This window comes from Strigops habroptila, assembly GCF_004027225.2.
Source record: "Strigops habroptila isolate Jane chromosome 13 unlocalized genomic scaffold, bStrHab1.2.pri S16, whole genome shotgun sequence".
Lineage (NCBI taxonomy): Eukaryota > Metazoa > Chordata > Aves > Psittaciformes > Psittacidae > Strigops > Strigops habroptila.
Genome location: NW_022651054.1, coordinates 10,644,501 through 10,670,966, shown reverse-complemented (window position 1 = coordinate 10,670,966; position 26,466 = coordinate 10,644,501). Strand labels below are relative to the sequence as shown.

The following is a 26,466-nucleotide window of genomic DNA, read 5'->3' as shown; positions in this document are numbered from 1 at the left end:
CCCAATCCGGGCGCCTGGCCCCAGCCTTGTTCCATATTTAATCTTTCATGTTCACCTGAGTCTCTAATTAAGCCAACTCCAATCCTTAGCTGGGAGCCTGCAGTGTACTAATGAGGTCCAGCGCTCCTGGAGTGCTGTGTGTGCGAGGCCCACGCAGCAGCCCGCCAAATCCAGCCTCCAGGCTGATGGTTTTTCCTTGCTTTCTCTTTGCTTGAGGCCTGTTGGCAGCAAAGTTCCCAAAAAAGGTGTGTGGGGAGTGCCTTTTATATTTTTCTCTTTTTTTACAGCAAAGTCATGACTGGTTTGAGGTACCTGAAAAGTGCTTTGATTTGGTTTCTTTCTACTGGCAGCACATGTCCAGGATGCTCATGAGGTCAGACAGCACGGGAACCCCATGAGCTGCTTCCCAACCCACATCCCAAGCATCCAGCCACTGTCAGAGGAGCCAGCCCATGGCAGGGGCAGGATCTCCTCTGTCGTGCCCCTGCCATCCCTCCTGGCTGCCTCGTTATTCCAGCATCCTGGTTAAAAATAAAGCCCCACGCTGAGGCAGTGAATGGGGCTCTGATTTCCCCGGGCTGCTGCACGAGGCTGGGTGCTGGGGCGAGATGCGGGTTGTAAATAGAGCAGCATATCCATGGCAACCCCAACTTTCCGTTATTGTTAATTACTTGCACAGCGCCAGAGCCGCGCATGGCGCTTCCCGGCGCGGATAAAGATAGATCCCCCCATTTGAAAGCCTCTCCAGATGACAGCGAGGAGACAGCGAGCTCCTGGGAGGCTGGAGCCGGGTCTGGCAGCAGCGACGGAGACATTTTGTGAGGAGTCAGAGAGGAGCTGGGATTTAAAGGAGGAGGGACCCGCTCGGGGCAGCTTTTGTCCCCAATCCCACCTTCCCTGAGTGTTGGGAAGTGGTTTGGACGGGCTATAGCAGTGTGCACCAGGCTGAGGAATGAGAGTAAGGGGCTGTCCCATGGCTTTCCTTTCCTGTGTGTTTAATGGTGCTCGTGGCAGCCTGGAGGGGAGGAAGCACCAGCAGCGTTTTTCACTGAAGGGGCTGGGATTTGTTGGCTTTGGCTTGAGCCCTTGTGCCCTGCAGGAGCCTCCTGCAGAAAGCTGGCTCTGTTTGGAAACCAGCAGCGCAGCTGAGCTCACTCTGAGCCTCAGCTGCACCGTTTGGGTCACTCTGCTTGTCTCTTCATTGGGTTTTATTCAATTACAAGTGGTTTGAAAGCTCTTGGGTGAAGAGGTCCGTGTCCTGCCCCCCTTTCCTGGCTTTTCAGATCGGGTTTGGGCAGCTCCGTGTTTGGTCACACTCACAGTCCTGCTGGGGTCCCGTTGGGACACAGGAACATCACTAAGGTTTGCTGGATGGGGATGTGGCAGATATTGGGATGGTTGCAGCAGGGACCAGTGTATTTAGCTCACCTACTGGTTGCTTGTACCAGTGATGGCACAGGAGATTGGGCAAAAGGAAAGGTATTTTGGCTGTTTAGTGTTAGAAGACAACTGGGATAAACATTCCCAAGGATTTACAGCTTACTTTGTCCCTTCCCTGGTTGTTCAATCTATAGTCTTGATTTCTATGGAATCTTCACCATGTAGTTTATTACTGCTGCTTTTCTTGAAATGTTACTATTTTCTAGGTAATTTAGAGCTCTCCCCATCCATGCAGCCACTGTTGTGCATTTCTCTCGTGTCCCATGGCGAGAAGCTGATGGATATAGATACAGGCAGTTGCTTGACCTTTACAGGCTCACTCAGAGTCCAGGAACGCGGCTGTAAGGTTGTTTCAAGTCATTTTGATTTTATTACAAACCAGAATACTTCACATTCAATAGCACCTTGGGTACACGGGGCAATTACTCTTGGGGAAAGAAACCTTAAGTAGGCATCAGTACAGTTGTAGCTCATGGATCCCAAACTTGAGAGCAACAACACCCCACCTGCTTTGGCTGTTAGGTTACTTATGGGATGTTATTGCAGCATTAATGGAATGGAAGTTCTTTGATAAAGACTTTACTGTCTAGTAAACTGTGCCAAGAACAGAACAGTCTTCATCATCCAGCTGTGTTTTCAGACACAAATGTTTTGTACTGAAGTCGTGCAGTGGATCATCTGATGTGACGGGGTGGGGAGTGTGTGTGTCGTAACTTGCTGTAGCTCATCACTGCTTTGTTGGTAACTGGGTAATGTGGTAAGCTGAGAGTAAGGCCCCACGACCACTGGAAGGGCTGCAGTGTGCTCTGGGTGGTTTGTTGGACCCCTCACTTGCTCTGTTTTGTGAGAGAAGGTTGGGGTGCTGAGCAGCTTCATACTTATGTTCCAAAAGGCTGCTCTGGTTGTAACATCCAGCTTTCCCAACGAGCAGGAGCAACAAAGACTTAAACCAAGGGATTAGATAGAACTTGACAATCGCAAATCAAGTAGCGAGCAGATGAAGCTTATTGGTTTGTACAGCGCTCTCCTGCTGTGCTCTGTGCTAATATCACATAAAAGCAGCAACTGTTGAGGAGCTTCCCCGCAATGTCCTTTCCCATCCTTTGTCACAATTAAGTTAAACAGACTGGACCACTCCAAGCTCTATTTTTACACCCTCAGGCACGTGCCATCTCCTTTGAAAGCTGCCACTGCTTTAGGAGGGAGGACAGGAAGGGAGGGGATGGCATCTCCGTACCCCTCTACTCACACAAAGTCAAAATGTGACTCATTATGTGCTGCTCTTCTGTCCTCATTCTGTGTCACTGCCAGCATAGAAGTGCCATGATTCTCTTTTTAGTTACAAGAGGTGTTAGAAATGAATGCCCATTCACATTCAAGATCAGCTCATATGGCATATGGTTCTTCCCAGCACTACGTGGCAGCGGAATTCTGACAACAGCAGTGTTAAACAGCAGAGTCAAAAGGAAACCAGACAAAGAGATGTCAGTTTTCATACAGTTTAACACAGCTCCCTGCTTTTTTTTACCAAAAAAAAAAAAGCCCCAGAAGATTTTAAACAAAAGGAAATGTCCTTCATTCAACACCGTGAAAACCTTTCAGCGCTGTCAAAGCGACTTCAAAGCTGCTCCACATCGGGCTGCTCCTGCCCAAGCGCCCATGTCTGTCCTCAGGCTTTGGTGATGTACCCTTCCCTGATCAGGAAGTCATAGATCTTCCTGGTCTTGTTCACATCGATCTTGATGAGTGCTCTGGCCTGCGCCAGTCTCAGGCCTCCTTGTTTGTTACACTCGTTCACTAAAGCAGCTTTATATTCTAAATAGGCTCCAGGGACCAGCCTCACCATCTGACAGAGCTGGAAGACAAAAGGTGAAGTTAATAAACACAAACACTTGTCGCACTCCTTCGCTCTGTGATCCCTGTTGGGGGAGTCCCATTGTGAATATTCTTCTGAAAGCATCTTACAAGTGTGTGTTTGTCGGGGACACGCACAGAGTAGTGGCATCCCGAGCTCTCTCCATCCACAGGTAGGGAGGGGAGGAGCTTGTTGGCTGCTGCATTCAAAAACATTCCTGACTAAAGAATAAACTAGGAGGATGAAAGCGAGCTCCCGGCTCACAGCAGCGTAACTATGAGTGTGTCCTGTGTGGGTGGTGTTCTTTGCAAACCAAGGCAAGCACACATGCCAAAGAGACTTGCAACCAGCAATTCGGCATGCTGGAGCAGAGCCAGGGAGGGCATCTGTCTATTAATCCCCTGCAGACTAAGTCTTTAATACCTTTCTGCAAAAGCAGCTATGCACACAGCCCCCTCCGGAAGGCTGGGATGGAAACTGTGCAGGGAGGGCACGACACGGTTGCAAGTTTGGTAAAAGGAATGGCTTTCAAAAGCCTGCTGTTGGGCTGCAATCCTCCCCTTTAGCTCCCAAATACCAGCTGCCTTCTAGCTGGTGTGCTGTGTTACTCCCGATGGAAATAGTGGCTGTCTCCTCCTTTTAATAAGGAAATGCTTAATGATTGTTCCTCATTGATAGGAAAATGCAGAATTCAGAGGAACTCAGACCTTCTGTCTCAGCTGACAAGGAAATCAGATTCCCCTCATAATGTCCTAGTCACAATTATTTATACGCTGAATGGAGCCAGAAATGCCATGTTCCATGGTGAATCTGTGATCCGATTTTCAATGCTGCCATCTCCAGTGAAGGGGAAACAGCTTCCACACAGGGGAAAATCTGAAACACATCTGTGTCCACATACACTGAAATCTGCTTGTGGTTAAGGGCAGGTTATGACTTCTATTACAAGAAAGAAATTATCTTTTATTTCAATAGTTTTCTGGTGTTGCCTTTCACTGAATTAAAGGGCAGGGCTAGAGGTGGCTGTGCCAAGGGTATGGGACTGCAAACTACACCACCAGGCTGAGCTAATACCACATGGCTTAAAGAAAGCCAGGTTCCATTCTTTGCCACATGTGCATACAAAAACCTTGGTATGTGCCTTTAAAGCAGAAATAGGGTGTTGTTCTGTCCATGGTTTTTCCCTGTTATGCCTCCATGGTTCACGTTAGTGTTGCAGTGAAAAAACAGCCATAACTGGTTGAGGTTTGGCTGGGAGACACCTTTAAAATAAAAAGAGCTCTGCTATGCAGGTTCAATGATCTGTCCAGTGAAGCCTGTGAGTCCTCTGCCAGTTTTAAAGACAATGTTCCTTAAGTAAAAATAACCCTTCTGCTCAGCCCAGTCTCACAACAAGGGAGAGAGGATGTCATGCTGTGCATGTTGTAATAGCACCTCGGTGCTCTCTGCCTGCCTTTGCTGAATAACCTGATTTGCTGCAGTAGCTGAAATTAAGAAGCCAACTGGAAAACCTGAATGAAGAGTAGTCAGGGCACATAAGTGAGGTTACACAGCACAGGGGACAGCTGGTGTGAGCACCCCTGCACTGTGAAGGTCATGTCTGAGATAGGTGTATCTTTCCATTCCTCTCCTCACCTCCTTCTCCTTGTCGTTAAGTTTCTCTGTCCCTGGGAGACCCGTGAGGTTCAGCGGTGGGGCGCTCCGTCTGCCTGCGGAGACAAAGTGCAACACTCTGAGTAACTCTGAGCAGTTTGGCGGTGACTGTCTCTTATGTATGTTATCAGAGAGGCAATTAAACCCGTGATGTTAACCCAGTGTGATCCAAGTGTTTATAGCAGGGTTATTCAGGGCTTAACATAAAAACCGCACTCTTTTGATAAAAGGCAGGAGTTTGGAACTGACAAAGTGCTGTGAACACATGAGACTCTTTCACTGTTAGCTCTGCCTCACTGGCTTTTAGGAGGAACTGAAAGACAAATTAGCACCAACTCTTGTCAAGCTGGGTTGAACCTCCTGCCTAAATCAACTCCTCCAGCCAAGTCAGGGAGGTGGGTGCTGCATGGAGGGTGTGCACGGGGTGCAGGACTGACTCCCGCAGGTGTGAATGGGTGTGCTCTGCAAGGGTGCTGGGATTACGTATTGCTGGGATTAGCAGCCGATTTCTCTGGCATTCGACAACTTCATGAGGCAAAGTCTTCTTTAAATGCCTCCAAGTATGCTGCAGATGTTGCAAGCCAATGCAGATTGTGGATTTATTTTTCTCTGTTATGATACAAACAGTACTGATAGTTCTCTCTTTCACTATTGTGCATAAACCTTGCTTTCAGAGAGCTGCCTACTTGCAGCTTGGTTGGTTTGTGTTGCTAGTAGTATTTCCCAGTGCTGCTCCCTCTTTCCATGGCCCAGAATGAGCACACTAGGATGAGACATGCCAGAATTTGATTTCTACTCTCTTATAAACCAAGGAGATACACACAAACTACATGAAAGAAAACATATTACGGCTGTAAAGTCAAGATCTCTAGAAGTAAAGTTAAGCAACATTAATTTGCTCTCTTGTATATTCAGTATGACGCAGCCTTTAATTATAGAGACACGTGGCAGTTTTCCTGCAGTAGCCCTGCCTTATTCACTATGCAGGATGTTTGCTCAATTAGCAACTATATGGTGTTTTGTTTGGGTTTTGTTCAACATGTGATGCTGGCTGTAAACACTGCCTGCTATCTGAGCTCCACAGGCACAACAAGCCGTGTTCTCTTGGGCTTTTCACCTTCATGGGCCACTGAATACTTGACAAGAAGTGAATTTCATTCTTCACACCAGCCCTTCAGCTGGGGGGATGCTGTCCCCGTTTCATGGGCTTTGGATGCCCTGAGATGTTCAATGCTATTTTCTCTCCAAAGTACCAGATCTCAGCAGTCACCAAGTATGTTTAAAACACAGTGCAAACTGCAGTGACTAATTGCTCAGTATTCTGACCCAAATTTCCAAGGCTCCTGGCAGGAATGAGGAAAAACATATAGACTCAGTGTCCCCCCCTCAGTTTACTAGCATCCACATAAAAACTAGTTGTAGAGACAGAGCCAGAAGCCAGTTTTCCCTGGCAACATTTAACAGCCTTATAGTAAAACTTCATCCTAGTCTCATTCATTGCATGTCACCCTGTGACCCCAACAAATAGGATGGGATTTTGTAGAAGTCTTGTTCATAAGGGCTTTGACTGAGCCCTGAATCTGTCCTTTCTGGGCACTGAAAGAAGTAGGGGTCCTCTTGATGGAAAAACCCCATAACTTGTGATTAAAGAATTAAAGAATATAAAAGCATATTCATGGAAAAGGAAAACTGAGGTTGCACAGGCAACCTGCACCATCTCATTCTGTCACTCCCACATCTGCTTTCTGTCAGGCTCCTATTGCTATGGTATGTGCTACACAGCTTCATTAAAGACTTGGATTACCTTTATCTTCTAAAGATAAAACTTTGTTCCCACGTGAAAATTCTTTCCTGCTTTGTTAATGTAGCTCTAGGATGGGTTTTCCACCTGTAGTCAGAAAGATCTAGAAGCTCAGCAAAAAATCCTACAGGATCTGCAGATTAAAGCAGGCTTAAGCAGAGCTTAACCATGAGGCTTGAGGACTGATGCTTCAGCACTCAAGCACAAGAGTCACTCTCCAGCTGGCTGGCAGAACAGTATTGCTGGAGCATGGCTGGCTTTTTATCACAGGCCATCATCAAGCAGTTACCTGAATTTGAAGGAACTGGGACCGTGGGGGTCAGGCCGGAATCGCTGAAAAGAAAGGAAATATTTAATTGCCTTCATGTTTTCTTATTTAACTGCATGTAGTGGTTACTTTTTTCCCTAACTTCTAATAATTACACAATTCAATTTCCATAACCCAGGCCCTGATCTGAAGCCAAAAGGATTTCTAAATATGCAGCACCCCCAGAAGGGGAGGGGGGATGACAAAAAAGCCAGTGACTGGCGAAATGACAAACCATCTCCTCAGACCACGTGCATTCAGGATGCATTTCCTTTGCCATGCAGCTTACTCCTTAAATCAAAGCGCTCGTGCACTTTGTGACTACACATTAATAATGCTGCTACATCTAAAATCATCTGAAACATCTCAAGTGTCATCTGGGCACTCATTACTATCCATAAAGCCCTCGCTTCCCTCCATGACTTTATTAACAGCAGTTCAGTTCCTGAAATATAAAACACAGAAAACTGAGGCTCTTGAGCCCTTACTAGTCGCTTCCCTGCCTGCACTTCAACAAGCACTATTGCTGTGTTAGCCACGTCTTCTTGCCCTGCTGAATTCTGCAGGCTGTTGCTACTGGATTAAATTGGGAATGAATCTGTTGTTACCACAGAGAGGAATGTGTTTTCTGCACCTGACTGGAGCAGAGGTGTGTAAATGCACAGCCTTACTGTAACCATACATGTCAGCTTGGCGACTGAGCCACTGCTGGCAGGCACTGCTGTCCTGGATGTACTGCAGGACCTCAGAGAGCATCGTGCGCTTCAGGCGCTCCTCATCTCTTGTCTTCTTCAGGTGATCGTATGTCCTGGCACCTATGGCAAACAGAAACCAGGTCTCACCAGCTGCCTTGGTCAGCATTTGCAGACTGTTGTTTTTCTACAGTAGGGAATAAGTGAGAAATTGTTCTCTAGCTCTGGACCAGACTCTGCTATTCTCCCTCATGACAACTACTTGGCATTAGAAGGTATTAGATTCCACCCTGCACCCATCCCCCTGTTAATTTCAGGCCAAAAACCAAACAAAAAAAGCTTCCATGATCCAATTTCAGGATAAACCAGGCTATTTCATTTACATAGAGGTCTTAGGCCTCTCTCCAGGTATCGCACTTGTTGACAGGCAATGAAAGGGTCCAGAGATAAAGCACTGGGGAGCACTGTGCCGTGACAATATATATATATATTCTTCCTGAATCTTTTGCAAAGTGAGACAGCACGTTCTCCAAGCTGATGGCTCAGACTAGCTTTAAAAAAGCACAGCTGGACTGAAGCATTGTTGCTAAAGCCCTGCTCAGTTAAAGAGCCAGGCGTTTCACAAAGAAGCGTCTCTTTATTCAACATATCCTAAATGTTGTAAAATCATCTTTCCACACCTTGATGAATGGGAATGGGCTGAATAATGCATCAGGTACTTACTGCAGAAGTTGGTGATTCCTGCTGCTCTGTATTCCTGCAGTCGCTTTATTTCCCTTCGCAGCTCAAATTCCACTGGTTTACCCCAAGAGCAAGCAGAAGGGAAAGCCAAAAAACAAATGTGGGTCAGTGGGAGTGGCAGTGAGCCGCGGCGCCCCAGGAGCATTGCTGTTTCTTCTTTGTCTGCACAGGTCAGCTATGCAGAACACAGAACCACAGACAGGGTTAACCTCTCTGCACAAGTCTGGATCAGATCTCAAACTCACTGTGTTTAACACTCCTTGATCACAGATTTAACTTGTTTCTAGTGTTTGTGTGCTCAGAAAAGTTAAGTTTACCTTCATGCTTTGACAGTTCTTTTGCTATACCCTGGCCAAGGCAAATAACAATAGTGTAGGATTTCTGGAAGGCAATTCAATAGGTTTGAAAAACTACTCCATCCAGGCTCCTCACAGCATCTAATATTGTCTTTGAATTATGATTTTCATAACAGGACCTTCAAATTTTTTCCTTGCAGACAACTCTTTTCCTGCTGTGAGTAAGATTAAATACCCCTGTTCTTTTGCTCAGAGATATTTACTGCCTATAGCTTTTATGGGCTGGCTTCCAGGCATTGCTCAGTTTTACAGTGAGCAAGTTTGCCTCTCTCAAATTTGTCTATTCATACTACTCAGGAGAGCTGTATAAAGCCGGTACTTGGCTCTCAGGTTAACTTGAGGACTTTGCTGTCACTACAATAACAAAACTAGGTTCCAGGGCTTGCGCTCGCATGTGGGACTCATGATTCTGCAGGATCATGCTTTTGGTATTTCACTCGGGGTGTCCTGAAAATGCACTCACAACTGTTTAAATGCTTTGTTCCTGCTAATGAGCAGCAATTTTCCCAGTTTAAGTCACGGAATTAAGCAGGATGTAATGACTCCTACTGGAATGTGGCTAAATGCATGCTATGATTATGCATAAAGACTTGAGATGATTCAGTGACGGAACAATGCCTCTCCCTTTAAGGTAAGGGACATAATGACCACAGTACCATATAATTATGTAGATATATAATAGCTTAACATGTATCTTTCAAAGAATTCACCATTTGCTGCCAGCTCCCCATCTCTCAATACAGACATAAATTTTAGGGATTTTGTTCTTCCAGCGATACAGAGTCGCAGTAAATGAAGAGTGCTCTTTTGATAAGAAAATATTACTTCCAACACATGACCAGAATGTTCAGTCAACTGAGAAATCAAACAAGGAACTCAGACACAGTTTAGTGGAAAAAACCACTTGCTGCTCATTTAATGTATGAAACCACAAATGTATTTGTTTTTCTGAGGTAGGTAGATGGGGAGGAGGAGAAAAACAACCTCCTGCCCTCCAGGAGTGGGATATATTTAGGAAAGATTGTAGATGATGCAACCCTTCATTATGCTGATGGAAGAAGATCTATGCTAAAATCCCCCAAAGACTTACATGCATGGCTTTCAATGAACTTATCGTGCTCCACTGGGCCGAGAATCCGGGCAAATCGTCGCATTGTTTCATAAAGGTCTTGAACCTCCTTTGGATATCGCCTTTCCAGAACTAGGGTAGGGAAAAAAGTGACACACGTTATCTCTCCTGCTGGGAGAATAAATGCAGGGGAACCTGAAGTGATCACCAGCCCCTGTGATCTGCCCAAAGGTCCAGATCTGGTACACTTCTTGGCCATTTTGGCTGTCCCAACTACAAATTGCTGAGTAGAAAGTAACACAGTTATACAGCACTTACAATGCTAAAAGCATAAAAAGCTAAAAGCATGTTTAAAGGTTGTTTGATCATTTCTTAGAATAGTGAGATGCACTTAAAAGGTCTAGATTTCACCTTCACCCCTCTCCCTACTCAGTGGAGCCCAAAATGCTTCTGAACTGCAATTCCAAGGCAGTAACTAAAACACTGAGCTGGGAGCAGTTAGAGCCAGCTGGTTGGAAATGGTTGGGGCAGGAAATCTGCTGGAATTCAGACCATCTGAATAGGGTCCAGCACGAATAAACCACACTGGTGCACTGGAAACTGTGAACATGCAAAGTTGTGCTTCGCGAGTAGAGGCCCCGTTAAAGTTAATCAGTTACAACTGATACTCACTCTGAAATTTCCTGAGGTTGATGAGGCCGTGATCTCTTATAATCCTGTAATTAGGAGCAAAATGGTATTAATAAAAGGCATTAACTTGTGTATTACCTCATAACTACACAGGCTTCAGAAGAAGCCTTGATTCAGAGGGGTCCAAAACCAAACACAGATGAAATCTCCACTGAGAAACATGATGCAGTGATGCAGCGTGGCTTTAATCAGGGTAAATTTTGGGTAGTGATGTGCATTAGTCCAACCCTGAGAGCACCAAGCACAAAAAGGGAGCTACAATTGCTTTAAAGGTTTGAATTTGCTTCTTTAGGCACAGATTTTGCATCTATGGTGTCTTAGAACTTGTCCTTCCAAAATTGAGGTAATGTCTCATGAAACGTGATTTCCAGCTGCAGAGAGGGACAAATGTCCTTCTGCTAGAGCAAGGGTGAGAGGTGGACTGTAAATTTCCTCACTGGAGGAAGGCACTTTTCCATGACAGGTTAGATGTTAAAAAGAGGGAAATGATTTGGGTAACTCATAAGTTTGCAATGCTCCTGACAGAATCAGGGAAATGAGCAGAGTGAAGAGGCAGGTAAGATATTTACAAGTGCATGACAAACACATCTGTCACAGGTTTCAGCAACTGGCATGAGGTTATTGCTATGTGGTGATTTAGATAAACACCCCACTTTAGCAAATGGTGAGAGATACTCCAAAGGTGGGCTCATCAAGGTCAGCTTGGAATCTGCTCTATAAAATCATTCCATTTTCTTTAGCATGTATAAAAGAATACTCCTGTCCCATGCAGAGAAGCCTTTCTGAGAGCGACATCAGCATTTTGGTGCCGTTTTCCAGGTTTTTGTCCCATCCTGCTGTAGAAACTTAGGAAAAGTGACACCAGTTTATGTAACTGAGCCTCATGGCACTTTCTTTTAGTGTGACGTGATTTATCAAAATGGAAATTATACCACAAATATTTTTTAATCCATGAATTATAAAGAACAAGGTGAATACGTACCAACTCCTACCTGTCAGTCAGCAGGACTCTGCTGTATTATAAGGAGAAGGAATGGAGGAGTCTTACTCCAAATTACTAATTCTTCCAGCAGGGAGTAATACAGCAAGATGTAATTTAAAATATTGAACAAAGTCTTCAAAAGTTAAAATAGAAATTAATGAATAGATTGAGTCATTCTCAAAAGCTGTCAAACGAAGTGACTAAATTATTCAACCTCACGTCAGCACTATGGTTATCTTCATTCCACAGAGGGGAAAACTAACTTAGGGCCCACTAAGAATTAAAACTGATGATTCAAACATTTCTGTGAGAAAGTGGGGGGTTAGCAACTACTTACAGGCTGGCAACTTTTTTCCTCCCCTAAAGTAGAGAATGAATTATGTGCAGTCCATCAGCGTTATGTAGGGAACAAAAAGAACAGAGATTTGCCTCTTTTTGTGGTGCCCAGCCCTGGATTTGTGACTGGTTTCTTGGGTAGTATATCAGTGTCATGCTGCAAAATGCCAACGTGATCTTACAAGGTTTGTTAGGAGCTGAGTTATTTATGTGTGACTGGATTTGGGGTAGTTGTTTGAGGAGCACTGTGTACATGACTTTTGTGCACTAAAAAGGACTGGAAAATAGGCTTTTCCCAATTAATGACTTGGGTTGAGAGTTTAAAGGAGTTATGCTGTGTAGGGATCTTTCTTTCATCAACCATGTGTACAGATAAGTATCAGGATCTCTTAATCTGTGTTTTCTGGGCTGGTACCACTGTTAAAACCATGTGCCTGATCTTAATCTGTGCCCAGAAGGAGAACCACACATCCAAGATGAAGCCTGTTATGTGAATCTCATAGTGGACAGTCTCCGTGCATGGAAACTGTCTGGAATGATGCTATAGGAAATAATGATGTTTAGTATTAGGACAACACTGGAGACAAAAATGTGGTAATGAAGCAAAGGAACACAGTTATTGCTTGAAAACTCACTTTTTTCTTCTCTGTCTTTCCTTTAACCTGGAATGGTAGATATCTACAACCGCAATCTTCAGAGCTGCAAAGTAATAATACATAAGATTACAGAATGCATAAGTAATCACTGCATCAGGCTAATTTCCAAGCCTTTATGTTCATGGTAGGCTGAAATGGTCACTCTGCTTTGCTGTTTTAGAAATCCCATGGCAATTTTACAAGGGCATAAACTCACTAGAGGATAATCTGTAGAAGCTTTCTTTTGCTTACTCCTTCCAAATACCTCACTGCCTGTACATATGAACCTGGGTAGATCCTGAGAACTCTTCTCTTCTTTCTTGGACTGTTTTACTATTAGGACTTATTTGTTCAGTCATAGATGCAATTGTTAAGTACTCTTTCTCCTGAGAAGCAAACTTACCAGATTTAAGGAGCTGAGGTATCATCTTTGGACCAAGGCTTCTTTGCACGTAACAAGGAACTCCAGAACAATGGAAAGACACAGTTCTGTGAAGATTTGAATTAGCCTTTGCTATAGTTCTTAAAAACATCTACAAGATTTTAGCTTATTAACTTCTAAACTTCTCTGTTTGCCAGAGGAACAAAGAGGATAGTTCACCACAACGTGAAAGCAGCACAGGGAAAAGCCATGCTCCTTAGAAATCAGATCCTCTCCAAAATCTGTCTGCACTCTGGCTGATCCACTCAGAGATCCTTCAGCTTCTTTCGCCTGTAACCACTGGGTGAATAAACTGGTTTTGGTAAAGTCTTGAAAGAAAAGATGAGGAGACACCTATCCCCTTCCCTTCCCTCATTCTGTTAAATAACACAAAATTCCAGGTCATTAAGTAAGTGTGGAGTTGGCTGATGCCTTGGTTGGCTTTAACTTTAATATGCTCTCGGAAGGAAGAGGCTTAAGACTTGACAGTGGGTTTACAGGCTGTAGAGACCGCAAGAGCACGTCCCCTTTCAGCCCATTGTGCTGCAGAAACAGGGGTGGCCCCAGTGACAGAACCCAGATTCTGCTTCTCTCTCTAGTTACAAGAAAAGAGCAAAACTGATACTGGTGCTTTATTGATTGCACTCGCCAGTAAATAATTAATAACGCAATTAAGAAAGCATTGTGTTTATATGTCTATTTTCAAATAGGTGTTTCTATATAAACACCAGGAAGCCTCTTGCCAATTCATCTGTCCAGTCCTCTGGGTAATAGAATTTCTTCTAAACAGGGACAGCTAAAGCCCAAAGGCTCTCTGTGTGTTAGCTCAGGAAACAACAGTTTTTACTTACACTTGCTGATCTACTTGCAAAAAAACCCTTCAATTTACACAAAATTGATCTGCTGTTAATCTAGGAGGAAAAGATTATGCATGAGGACAGGAGGGGTGGTACAATATTCATACCTCTTTTTGCAAATCTCTTGTAAAACCAATGTTCAAGCATCAAAGAATGGTTTGGGTTGGAAGGGACCTTAAAAGCAGCATTAGGTATTTTCATTAAGAGGTATTTAAGGCTCCTAATTTAAGAACAAGGTAGCAAACTCTCCTTCTTGCTTAAGCGTGGGGACAAGGAAACGGGACACGCAGCAAGTTACACATGAATGAAATCTCTTACTAAGTGTTGGAATCAGTGCCAATTTATGGGAAATATTTTTGTATCTTTAAACCTCTGCCAGCTCAGCTCACACGTTATTTCCTGGGCTTTGTGTGGGCAGAACTTAGAAGTACATGCAGAAACTGCACTGGAGAACCTCTATAAATGTCACAAGTAATTATGCACCTATAACCATCGCGTTTCGCTGCTTTCACCTGAGTGCACAAGATTCTGAGGGAAATCATGATCAACTGGGGAGGGGAAGGAACATTCATGAGAACAAATGAAGGGGAAAAAATGGAGCTTCTGCTCACAGAAAAATTAGTATTTGCTGCCACATGCACTTTTTGGAGGGGCTTTTGTTTTTAATAGACATATTCACCCAGGAACAGCCAATTACAAAATCTGGAATGCATGAATAACTCAGGCTACTATACTGTTACATGCTGCACTGAAATGAGAAAAGAGATGCTGTATGAATGAAAATGATTTGCCTGTGCTTCTCCCCATGGATTATGCTAGGGAGGCAGCTGTTTGTACTGGTAGCTTAAGATAATCCAAGTTGACACCGTGTTCAAAGTGTCCATTTTGGGAAGCGATAAGGTTCTTTGAGCTGGTCGGAGTAGCTCTGAAGGATGCAGCGATAGGCAGGAATTCAAGGCTCCTTTCCTCATTCCAAAAAAATCAAAATATTTTGGTTTCTCAAGAGTGTGGCCAAAACAGTTTCTTTGCTTTTCATTCCTCTTCAGCCTCATTTGCTCTGCAAAAACTTTCCTGAGCACTAATGAGTGAGACCTTTGTTTCACGCTCACGAACCTGTTTTGGCACGCAAGGCCCAAATAATGGGAAGAATGCAAACTAATCTGTGTGTCCAGTGTGTGCAATGGCTACAACCCAAATTCACCCTCGCTAGAGGACAGCAGGACCCTGGGCAGAGCATCTGCCTTCAGAGCATGTCAGAATATGACTAGAAAAAGAATAAACATCCTGTAGTATTTAGAAGGACATTGACTGTCCTGTATCTTACACACTGAAATGTCCCTGATGTCCAGCCAGAGTTCCAGTCTATTTCCACTCACTTCTTGTGGTTTCAGCAATTACTTTGCAGTGTTAGAAGTAAAAATCATTTACATGAGAAGGAGAGGGGAGAAAAAGCCAGGAAAAAGATAAATTACTGACATTATAATTCATTCTGAGGAAAACTTGTAATTCATGAAATATTCAAGTGCTCTGGGCTGACTGAGATTTGTAACTGGTTGTTTCTTTTGATCTGTCCATTATATTTGTGTTTAACTGCAATATATGCTTGCATGAACTTATACGGAATTGTACTGAACTTATTATACTGAATTAGTACTGAATAATGAACTTATTATACTGAATTAGTACTGAATAGAAGTTAACAGTTCAAGAAGTTAACTGAAATCTGAGAGATTTCCTACCTTTCCTACCATCTCACTAATATCAAGAAGTGACTGACCAATGTGTGTGACCTCCTGTGTGGTGGGAGGAGCTGGTGTGTCAGAAGTACAGGCTTCTGTGGTCCTCCTAAAAGGCTGCCTGGGAATCTTTCCACCTGGTATTAAATCGCACTTTTCTTTCTTGTGGGAATACTGAGAACTTGTTTAGAGTGACAGAGGAAAATGTGACAGGCAAAATGCAATGATATCAGGAGACAGAGGCCAAGCAGCTCACACCTAGAGCTTTTTATGGAATGATTTTTACATGATCTCAAGAAAAGCAGAGCCATGTGGAGGAGGAAAGGGGAGAAGGGGAATTTCATTCCAATGCAAGCATCAAATACTCCTGTGTGTTATGTGCAACTGAGACAGTGCAGCACTGATCTGTGACTTGTGAAATGGAAGAAACAGAGACCATAGAAATTATCCTGCAGTCAGAGCCAAATCCTGAGCCATTTTCTACAGTATGAAATCCTACAAGTAGGCTGCAAAGTATTCTCAAGCAATGAAGCAAAGTCAACATCTGAGATGTTTAAAACTGCAGGACAGGGAGGATGCGGCTCCTTCCTTTCTCCCATTAACTTGGAGAAGGGCAAGATCTAATTCCACAGGTTTCTAGAAAATAGTTCTTTCTGTCCCCAGGAGGCCTCACGTAAAAGAAAAACAGCTGCTTAGACCCTGGACTTCATTTTTAGAGGCATTCTCTCACGTGGGCAGATCCAGGACAGCTGTGGGAAGGAAGATGCCAGAGTTCCTGAGCTAAGAGACCGAAAATGTAGTTGGTCACGCTCCATAACCTCTGCCAAACAGTGCTCACAGGGCGAATGCCTGACATCCTATACTAAATACTGGAGACAACTGAAGAATGGACTAGAGAACCTCCAATGAAATTATCAGGCAAAAGATCTGACACACAGAAGGAAGTCTTTTTTCACACAACACATAACGCAATTGTAGAACTCCTAACTCGATTGTTGAACTCGCTGCTACAGGATGTTATGGGAGCAGAAGTACAAATACATATAGTTCTTACCAGCAGTTAGCTACGTTCATGGAGGACAGGTCCTTTGGTCAAAATGGTCTGAGCACAACCTGGGGCTCAAGAAGTCTCCAAATACATCACTGCAGGAAATGGGGCAGATATGCCAGGAAAAGGATCTGTCTGTACGTGCCTTTTCTTGCATTCTTCTCCTGTACATCTGCTGGGGGGTGCTAACAGGAGATTCTTTTGCTTTTTCAGTTTACCAGGACTCAGAACAGGACGTGGAAGCAACATGTTAAAAGGGAACAGAGTCTGCCATACGATTCTCATAACCTTTTTTGAGCCGAGGGAGTTTGCATTCCTTAAAGCACTGCTAAATTTCAAACTGATTTTTTAAGTTTGGAAAGAGTGTCTGTACGAAACAGGATTTGTCTGTCTCCAAGGGATGCTGAGGCTTTAGCTTAGAACTGCCTGACACAGATGGGAGAATTCTGGGGCATAAACACAGTACTTTCAAACACTGCATGTACTTATAACTGTGGGGAAAAGTATGATCTCTTCTTCTCTATGGATTAAAACATCATTTTAATAATTCCTGTTATCTGGTATTAAGGCAGCTGTGTTCACAGAAACTCAGTAGCAGTAATGCAACCACCCCCTTCACAATAACAAGTTGTCACATACAGCTACTGTAACTCAGTGTTCCTGTTTAACACATGAAAACCAAACAGCTTCAAGAGTAGAACAGTTCCAATGTGTTGCACATAGTCTTAAACTACTGCTTGCTGCCTGTATTAATACCTATTCTGATACCAGATTCCCTAAACTAACAGAGGTTAGAATAAGTGACAGATCTTCCAAGAAACTAGATATAGAAGGGGAAAGAGCAGAAGAGAAGAAAGTGTTCCTCTGTCTGGATCAGAACAGAAGTTATGCCTTGTTGTGATGCTCACAAACATTATGTAGATGGAAAGAATATCTTTCAGCCAGGGAGGGGAAGTAATATCAAGGCATTGACATTACTTTTTCTATTTCTAATAGGCCTTCAGGTCTGTTTCCAGACAAACTGCTATCTCAGATGATTTGCTTCTACTTAGCAAAGCTTTCTCTGGAGTTTATATGGGATAAAACATCATTTGTGTCTTTCCTAAAGAGGTGCCTACTACTGGTGGAGACTCTTTGGTTTCAGTCATGTTCTACTTCACAACTGGCTGTATTTCAGCAGTGAGTGAAGTGCTTTATTCTCTATATAAGTACCATTTGTACATCAGTTGATTAAGAGCTTTTAAAAGAGATTTAAAAATGAGGACTGTAGAAATGCCAGTGTTTAAATCCCAGCACACAGAAGTGAGATCATTAAAAGAGGTATGTTCACTCTTTAATAAGTGTGTGGAGAAAAAGAGACCTGATGAAACGCCGTAGGCAACTCTGAAACATTGTTTTCAGACAATGTACAAAAATATGGGACTTACCATGCAAAATGTCTGAATCATCTTCTACAAAATCAATATCTCTCAAATCCCATTCAGCATAGTTGTCAAACTCCTGTTCAGAAGTGATTAATAGATTGTCACTAACTAGCACTACAAAATTGTGCTATCAAGAAGTACCAATTATACAAGTATGTAGAAGTACTGAAAACAGAGATATTTACTCATACACAGTTGTACAATGTTCCATCCTTGAGCAACATACATCACGTGGGAGCTTTAACTAGGGAATGTATGATGTGCACCCCCATGGCTGGAAGGGGAACAGGATGCTGTGATAGGAGAATGAGAATTAATCAGGTAATCTCCATGACTCCCCACACTGGGGTGGAAATTCTGCTCAGATGTACAAAACCAACAAGCCCCTATATGGCTGAATTCATTACTTCATGTACAGGAGGTTGTTTTGCAACAGGAATTGGGGCTCTGGGCCCACAGCTAAAATCACTGAAAACAATGCAGGTCTTTCAAGCGATCTTTGGATCAGGCTCATACGTGCTTCTGTAAGGCAAATGAAAGAGAAGCATGCTGAAGCTGACCCCTTTTGCTGAGCATCTAATTCACCACATTTAGTCCACTTACATAAGAGCCATTCATTGCTGGACATCTGGTGGCAGCAGCACGCTTGACACAGAGCCCCTGTGCACAAGGGCAGGGACTCCGTGATGCCTGCCAACAGCTCTGCAGGGCTGCAGCGCCACCTCTGCAATTAAATCCTTAATAATCACTGTCCTGTCCTCTATTTTTTTTCCTATGAAGAGTAAAGACCTATGGGCAGGAGCAAACAAGTGTGCCTTTGCTGATCTTGCATTCAGTAGTAAATTTCAAGTAATGGGAGGAGAGAAAGTCTTACCTCAACAAAGTCGGCTCTTGCTGGCATGTACCCAGCCATATCCCTGGAGAGCAAGGAATCAAAAGTAGGCCGTGGGGGATCATCAGCAGCTGAAAAAATAAAGGGTTTTAGTTGTTGTGTAGGGCTTGGAGTCTTTTTCTAACTATTTGTAAATAGGTGTTTCTTTTGCAGGAAAAGTGGGAATAATTAGTCGAAGAAAACCACCCTGATTGGGCTTTTATTCAGCGTTACATTGAGAGCAAGACTGAGTTTATCCAGAGAAAAAGGCAGTAATCTCAGATCTTCGTGGTACTCTCAAAAGCCAAACACAGAAATTCGAGGTAATCAATAGGTTATAAAATGTAAACTCTGTATTTCAGAGCTCAGCATTGCCCCAGTAAACCTCTGCAGATCACTTGGTCTCAGAGTGCAGGTTCTTTTAGTTAATAGCAAGAGGGGTGCTAAATCTGCCATCTTCTGGGTGCCATTTAGAGAGAGCTGCAATTAAAGCCACATAACCCTGATCTTTTACAGCACTTCCCAGCTGAGGAGCTCAATGTTTTACAGACAATAAGGGACGGAGGCTCACAATACACTTATGAAGGAGCTAAGCATTACAAGTCCCAGGCTACAGATTAAGTAAGCTGAGGCACAGAGAATTTGGCTTGGCCCAGGTCACATAAAATAACGATGGCCAGGGACAGAACCAGAATTGTCCAGTCCATTTCACTTTAGCATGAAATTTAAACCTCCAGATACAAAGCAATCTCTTTACCCAGCCATTCTGGGGAGCTTTACAATGGAACAGATGCTAGATGGGGGGGAATTCTAAAGATGCTAGATTTAAGGAAAGCTGGAAATTTGTTAAACTGATGCAATTTAGCATACACTTTCCAAAAGGCAGTTTTAAAGAGAGAGGTGTGAGAGGGATAGTTTAAAGGGAGTGAGTTTAGGACAAATCACACCCATACCCAGAAGATGAAATGTTTTAAAGGGAGAAGTCCCTTCTCAGTTAACGTTGCTATGCAGGGTCTAGACAAAAGTAACCACTCCAGGGTAGGGTGGTTACCTCCGGTCAGGGTGAGAACTCACACTGGTATTTATGACGTTGTTTTATCGTGCTGCACATGAATTAGCTTTGAGGTAGCTTGTCCTTTAAATGAATACACACGTCCAGGTTTTTGCTGTGGTCATTTCTGTGAGTGACCATTCCACTGGCTGTGCAGGAACTTCTGGATTCAAGAACCTGTTGTGTGCATCAGACCATGCTGTTCCCTCCCTTCTCCCACCGAACCATCAGTCTTGTCTATTTGATACACCAAGGATTTACTACAGTGTGAAGAAAACCCTCCTACTAACATTATTCGAGTTAGCCATCAGAACAAGCTCTCCTTTTGGGAGTGAAAGCAAACTGAATGTATGATGTATGCCTTTCTCCAAAGCCTGCTCATTCCAGTTTTGGAAGAGCAGAGACCTTGCGGGGAAGCTCCCTGGAGGTGCTAGGAGATACTCACGGTGGAAAGGAATGGCTGTTTCGTTGTGCTGCGCCTCCTCGGCCTGCTTCAGGTTCAGTAATGTAGATGCAAACAAGGGGTTGTTGATAAAGTGTTTCATATAATGTTTCTCACACTCCTCCTTGGATTTTGTACACATCTGGTTGGCTACATCCTGCCTGAAGTGGGGAGAGGGGGAGGTTTCATATGAAGAACACAGAAATGTTGAGGGGTTTTTACCTTTCCCTAGTGGGAAAAGAGAATTGTGGACAAGAAGGCGATGACATTGCGTGCAGAGAACTATCTGTGGGACTGTCTGAATTCTTGTTTTGCATACTAACACTGAGCCCACACTTATATGTTTGATAACAGAGCCAGGGAGCACTTTTCTGGTGGTCATGAGCAATGCAGTTCACATTTCTGGTGGTCACGAGCAATGCAATTCACTGTCTTTACAGGAGAAACTCCCTGGCTGACAGAATGTACCAAATCTTTTGTATGTGTGAAAATTTAGTACTGTTATTTGAGAGCTTTTTATACTTTTTATTTATTTACACATTTTACCAGCTCCAGGTAATGGTAAATTCTAAGTCTGGAATTGCATTCTGCCTCTCAAGTTTCTCTTGCAATTTTAACTGGAGGATAATGGTTTCCCCTTTCATGCAGCAATGTTAAACAGGCTTTTTCAAACACCAAAATGGTTCTACAAAACACATTCTAGAAATCTTTGGCAAACTGTCTTGGAAAAGTGGTTGGCCAGAAACATGAAATATTTTGTCTTAATAAAATGGCTGTGTAAGTTGAGGACGTTCAATAAAATAATCCAGCAGCAATCATTTTAATTTCGGTTAAACTAGAAACTGCATACAAGGGATTCCAGGAAGAAAAGTCAGTTTTTCCTTTATTTGGTAAAGGCTGAAAAAAGCCAAGTGTTTAAGGAGAAAGTTAAGGTTACTTGTATTGCTAAGAAGGGCAAAGTGTACTAGACAGCATACTTGCAGCACATAACTGCAACCAGCTTTCAGTCTTAATTATGACAGCATTGCCCACACAAGAACTCACAGTTCTGTTCCAGTGGAGTCTGGAGTTCTATATTTTTAATACAGCTCTTTTTTCATGAAGGAGAAGAGAGAACTCATGACTACAGATCTCCTTTATTTACAAATGCATAAAAATCCTGTTTGAACTACAGAAATTAACAGAACATAATGTGAAATATACTTAATGTTTCCAGTGCTCTACCCTAAATATGACAGAGGAGCAGGAAACCTCCAAAAATAACAATACCCAGGTAGTCAGCTGTAAGGAAGCTGAAACCACACCAGGTAAGAAGTTCTGTAGTTGGTTTTTACATAGGAGTAAACTGAGGCACAGAAAAATCTTGTGCAATGGTTGAACTCCTTCAAAACCCACTGACTTCAGTGTGAACTGAGGGAACTTCTTCACGAGGTGCCCTGCATCTCACAGGAAGCCTTTAACAATTTCCCTGTTAGAGGCTTTGCAAATCTTCCTAACAGCAGATGTGCAAACAGAATCTGCTACCCCAGACTGCCACTTTAGCTGCTAAATTAGTGTCTCAGCCACAGTAACTCACTGAACTTTCAATGTGCACTGATGGATTCAGTAGCAAGATTCAGTGAAATTAAAGGAAAAACTACTCATCGCTCACTGAAGTTGAACTGAATTCTCACCAGTTCCCAAATCCACAGTCCATCACAGCTTCCAGGAGTGCCATTTCCTCTTGAGCTGTCCAATTAGGATCCAACACAGGGAAATCTGAAGTCTAGAGAAGCAAAAAGCAAATTAGATCCTCTGTTATAATCCACCACATGAAGAGCAAGGAAGTTCTAAACTACAGAAGCAACACAGTATATAATACTGGTAGTTTTAAACTTTCACTGTGTCCTATGAAACCTGATCAAATAACTGTTGAATTATTTAGGGCATTGGGTCATCAACTACAGCAAAAACTAGTTTGTCACTATAGATCTTCTGATATACTGTTACATGTTGTATTGACCAGCTGCAATTGAACAATGTCATGCTATGAAACACAGTAAAAATTACTGAAGGCTTTAAAAATGATTCATTTGGGGGAATTAAAAAAACAATAGAGAAGCAGAAGTTGATTCACATGCTTAAAGAAGTCTAGTGAGATGCATTGTGCTATCCAGGCACAATAAAAAATGTAGCTTTAAATGTCTCCACTATTCCATTGTGTTCCAGGTGGATATTTTGCTTTGCTTCCAAGGAAGACTTTTTCTTTCTTTAATGGTTCTAAACCTCTGAACGGAGGAATTGTATCACTTTTCAATGTAATATTAGTAAGCAAGGGTCCAGCTCCTGGGAAATCATGAAAGCTCAAGGTTGAGAAGGTATTATCAGAAAGGAATATTTACCATTATCTCATAAGTGTGATCACTTTGATGTTTCTTGTATTCAAATCCTCGGGTGAAACACTGCAGAACAAAGATGAGCATGATGTTAGTCTCTTACTTCTGCTCTGAAAACATTTTAACTGGTCCCTTTCCTCCTTTTATTCTCTGACCACTGGGTATCCAAACCTGACCACCTGAGATGCTGAGAAAGGTATTAATCTTTTTCTGATTTCATTTTAGAAAAAACATAAAAAGGGAGGAAATTCTGTGTTAAAATTGTGTTAAATCTTTGTATCTCACTTGTCTTTTGCACCAAGGCAGAACTCCTGTGAATCAACGTACTTTTTTGGTAAGTATTTATGGCAAAGTTAGGCGGGTGAGATAAGCTTGGTGGTACGTTGTAAAGTGGATCAGTCCAGGAAGAGTACTGAAAACAAGAGTTTTCCTTTAATCTTGGTTCTCTGTTTAAAAAGCATCAGAATGCAGCTATTTTCAACAGTTACATTGCTGGGTTTTTAAGCAGAGGTAAATGAACAAAAGTATCCCCAATATACAAAATATGGGTCTGTGTATTTTGTACATATCTGAGCACGAGGCTGGGCTCCTCTTTCAGTTTTAGAGGTTATTGCCATTTTTAAATAATAGATGCTAGAACTTAATTATTTAATAATTCGAACTACCAGAACTTTCTGTGGTTATCAGATCACACATATAACTCTTAAAGAACTGTATCTGGTCACAAACAATTATTGTCAATATAGCCAATTTTTTCCCAGATTTCCATTTGGGAGGGGAAAGAAATGTGTGGGGACAGGGAAAGGGTGTTTCTTGATGGCTTTTCTTTTCGATGCCATAAAAAAGGACAGAGACAATACCTCTGTAGACATGCAGCAGCATGCTCCGTTACAGAGTCAGGCCGACTGCATGTCCTTACAAAGATCTCTTTCAGCTGCTCATACCTCATTTCTTCAGCCTCCAACATTTTCTTTGTCATTTCCCTGTCCCTGAGCAAATAAGTGTGTTGATCCAAGTTTACAGAGACCAGTTATTAATGTGTTTATGGAACAGCTTGGCACCGGCCGGGCCTTTTATGACTTTCTCAAAGAAATTAATGCTTATGCTTTTATCCTTGCACCCACCTGCAAGCAGAGGAGGAAGGGAGGAGGCCCGCACTCAGCACACTTCACATAGGGCTCCGTGAGGTACGACGAGCAACCTCGGCATGGAGGCTTATCAAAAGGGTCATCTGCGAAGCCAGAAGTAAATGTTTTGCAACACAAACACAGCACTGGTTTTGCAATCACCTAAATTCACTTGTGCCCAGTCATCTTAAGTGAAATCACGTAACATCTTTGCTACCGCAGCTTCTCCAAATATCTGCTAAAAGCTGTTCAGCTGAAGTTGCAAGAGAGATGTTAGCATGGCCTCCCTGCTCGGCCTGGTACAGAGGGCTAAACCTGAACTTGTGCAATGGACTCAAAGGGAAATCTCTGTAGCAGCCCCCTGGTACATCTCATCAAGCTGTGCTAGCTGGCTGATTTGATCCAGTGCCTGTGCTCATCTTCTACATCAAAGACCAGACCCAAGAATACTGCACAGACAGCTGCAATCTCCCATCCACCTACCTCAAGTCTGACTCTTAGAGCATACTGCTGTGGTTGCAAAGGCATCACAGGATTGTTCTGTAACCTGCCCAAACCCCAGGCTCCGCTCAAATTGCTGAACCAAGAATGAAGCACTGCTCTGCAAGTTCTTATTTTGTTCATTGCAAAGTAGTCAAAATAGACTGTCAAGTTGTAAGGCACATTTTTTCCAAGGAAATGGATTTGAACCACCCCAACTATAAAAAGTGGATACAAAAAAACACCTAAATTCCCACTGAATCATTTGTGTACTCGTGCTCTTGAGAATTTGATCATAAAAGTGACCCTGTGGACCAAATACCACTAGTTTTCTAGCTGCTAATGCCTTTAAACAATGGCAAACACTTTCCAAATGTCATCTTACAGTACTTACTACCGAAGGAGGCCAGGCGCTCCATTCCTCTGCCTCGGCAGCGTTCTCACTCCTCTGAGTAAAACCCGTCTTGCCTAAAAGCGTGTAGCATGAGCCTTGCCCCAGCCAGGATGTGCAGGAAGGGTATTCCCTCCTGCAGACGTCCTCTCACACAGCTCTCACAGATGAGATCCTCCCCGGGCGTCCTGAGCAGACGAGCAAAAGGGCTGTCAGCAGTCTTCGTGAGAGGGACCATCTGACGTGGCTGAGAGGGTTTTCTGCGTATAAGAAGAAATCAAATTCAAGGTAAGAAGAGATGTGGTGTGGATATAAGCCAGTCCCAAACTGAGGCTTTTGGTGGGAATGCATGTGCTGAGCAGGAAGTTATAAACAGCTGTTGTGCAAGAAGGTGGTTTGCACCTCCAAGAAACACCAAGAAGAGAATAAACAGGTTAGAGGTGGCATGGGCACAGCAGAGCGAAACTCAAGCATGTCAACTACGTTTTCAGTGTTTTAGCTTCTGTGAACAGGTCTGATTCAACAGCACTTGTACAGTAAGGTTCTAACTGCTGCACACCACCAGGGAGCAGAGTTGCATTCCATTGTGGGATCTCAAACACGTCTCACTTTGACAAGGTAATTCTGCTTCTCATTTATTGAGATTCATGTTTCTCTTTCTAGACTCTTCCTCTCCACACACCACGTGAGGAAGCAAGATCCTGCGTGCAGGGACCATGGAAGCTCTACAGCCCCTCCACGCAGATGGCAGCTGCTTCAATCCCAGCTACAAATCCCTGCTTGGATCCTCAGGGAAGAATCGAGAGCAACTTCCAGGCTGAACTTTTCACTCCATGCCCGTAAGTGACACCGCACAGCATCTTCGGGCACACGCTTCCCTCTGTGAACTGCCACCCCCTTTAGCCCCATCCAGGAGGCTGCTTGAACCTGCACAACCCTGACCTGAGCACAGCGGCACACTGCTGCGGCAGGCCGCGCACTCCCCATATCCCAGTCTCCCATCCCAGTATCCCAGTCCCTATCCAGCCCTGGCGGACCGTTCTCCCCACCACCGCCAGGCGGCGCCCTCCCCCCCTCCAGGCCACGCCCCCCCTCCAGGCCACGCCCCCAAGCGCAGCCGGGAAGGCTGCTGTGGGCAGCGCGCGCTCCCGCCGGCCCGCTCCCCCTTCCCCTCCCTCCCCGCTCCCCGTTCCCCGCCGGCTGCCCGGGCACCGCCCTTAGCGCTTCCCCCCCCCCCCGCCCCGGATCGGCTCCTCCCCGTTATGGTTCGGTCCCGACTTCCCCTCCCGGGCCGGGGCGGTTCACCGGCCGCCGCTCACCTCACGCTTGGGCGGCGGGACTTCCGCGGCCGCGCGCGTGCGTGCGTGCGTGCGTGCGTGCGTACGTGCCGCCCGCCCCTTCCCGCCTTGGCCGCCCTGGCTGAGGGGAGCTGAGGCTGAGGGGAGCGGAGCGGGAGGTGGCGGCGGCCGGGGCTGGCCCCGCTGTGCTGTAGGTGCACCGGGCGGGAGCTGGAACTCCTTCCCGTAGCGCATAATAAATCAGCGTTCGATGGTTCCTGCTCATCAAGTTACTGTGGGTTCACCCTTCCAGGTTTCTGAGGTAGTGAAAGGTAAATCCTGGCTGGCCGTCAGCTGAGGAGGGCTTGTAGGGACAGGACGAGGGAGAATGGGTTAAACTGACAGAGTT

General features: G+C 44.1%; 1 protein-coding gene across 1 annotated transcript; it reads right to left on the bottom strand.

Moving 5' to 3' along the window:
• Positions 1-1,782: 1,782 nt before the first annotated feature.
• On the bottom strand, positions 1,783-26,145 carry TADA2A (transcriptional adaptor 2A). The gene is made up of 16 exons (XM_030472180.2): positions 26,100-26,145; positions 24,784-25,040; positions 23,907-24,013; positions 22,789-22,848; positions 22,081-22,172; positions 20,411-20,568; positions 18,918-19,006; positions 18,047-18,119; positions 12,558-12,621; positions 10,587-10,630; positions 9,936-10,046; positions 8,472-8,543; positions 7,739-7,871; positions 7,039-7,082; positions 4,931-5,004; positions 1,783-3,295 (listed from the first exon to the last, which is right to left on the bottom strand). Exons 2-16 carry the CDS (start codon positions 24,806-24,808, stop codon positions 3,110-3,112), a joined length of 1,332 nt encoding a protein of 443 aa, XP_030328040.1. The 5' UTR covers positions 24,809-25,040; positions 26,100-26,145; the 3' UTR covers positions 1,783-3,109.
• Between the last annotated feature and the right edge of the window lie 321 nt (positions 26,146-26,466).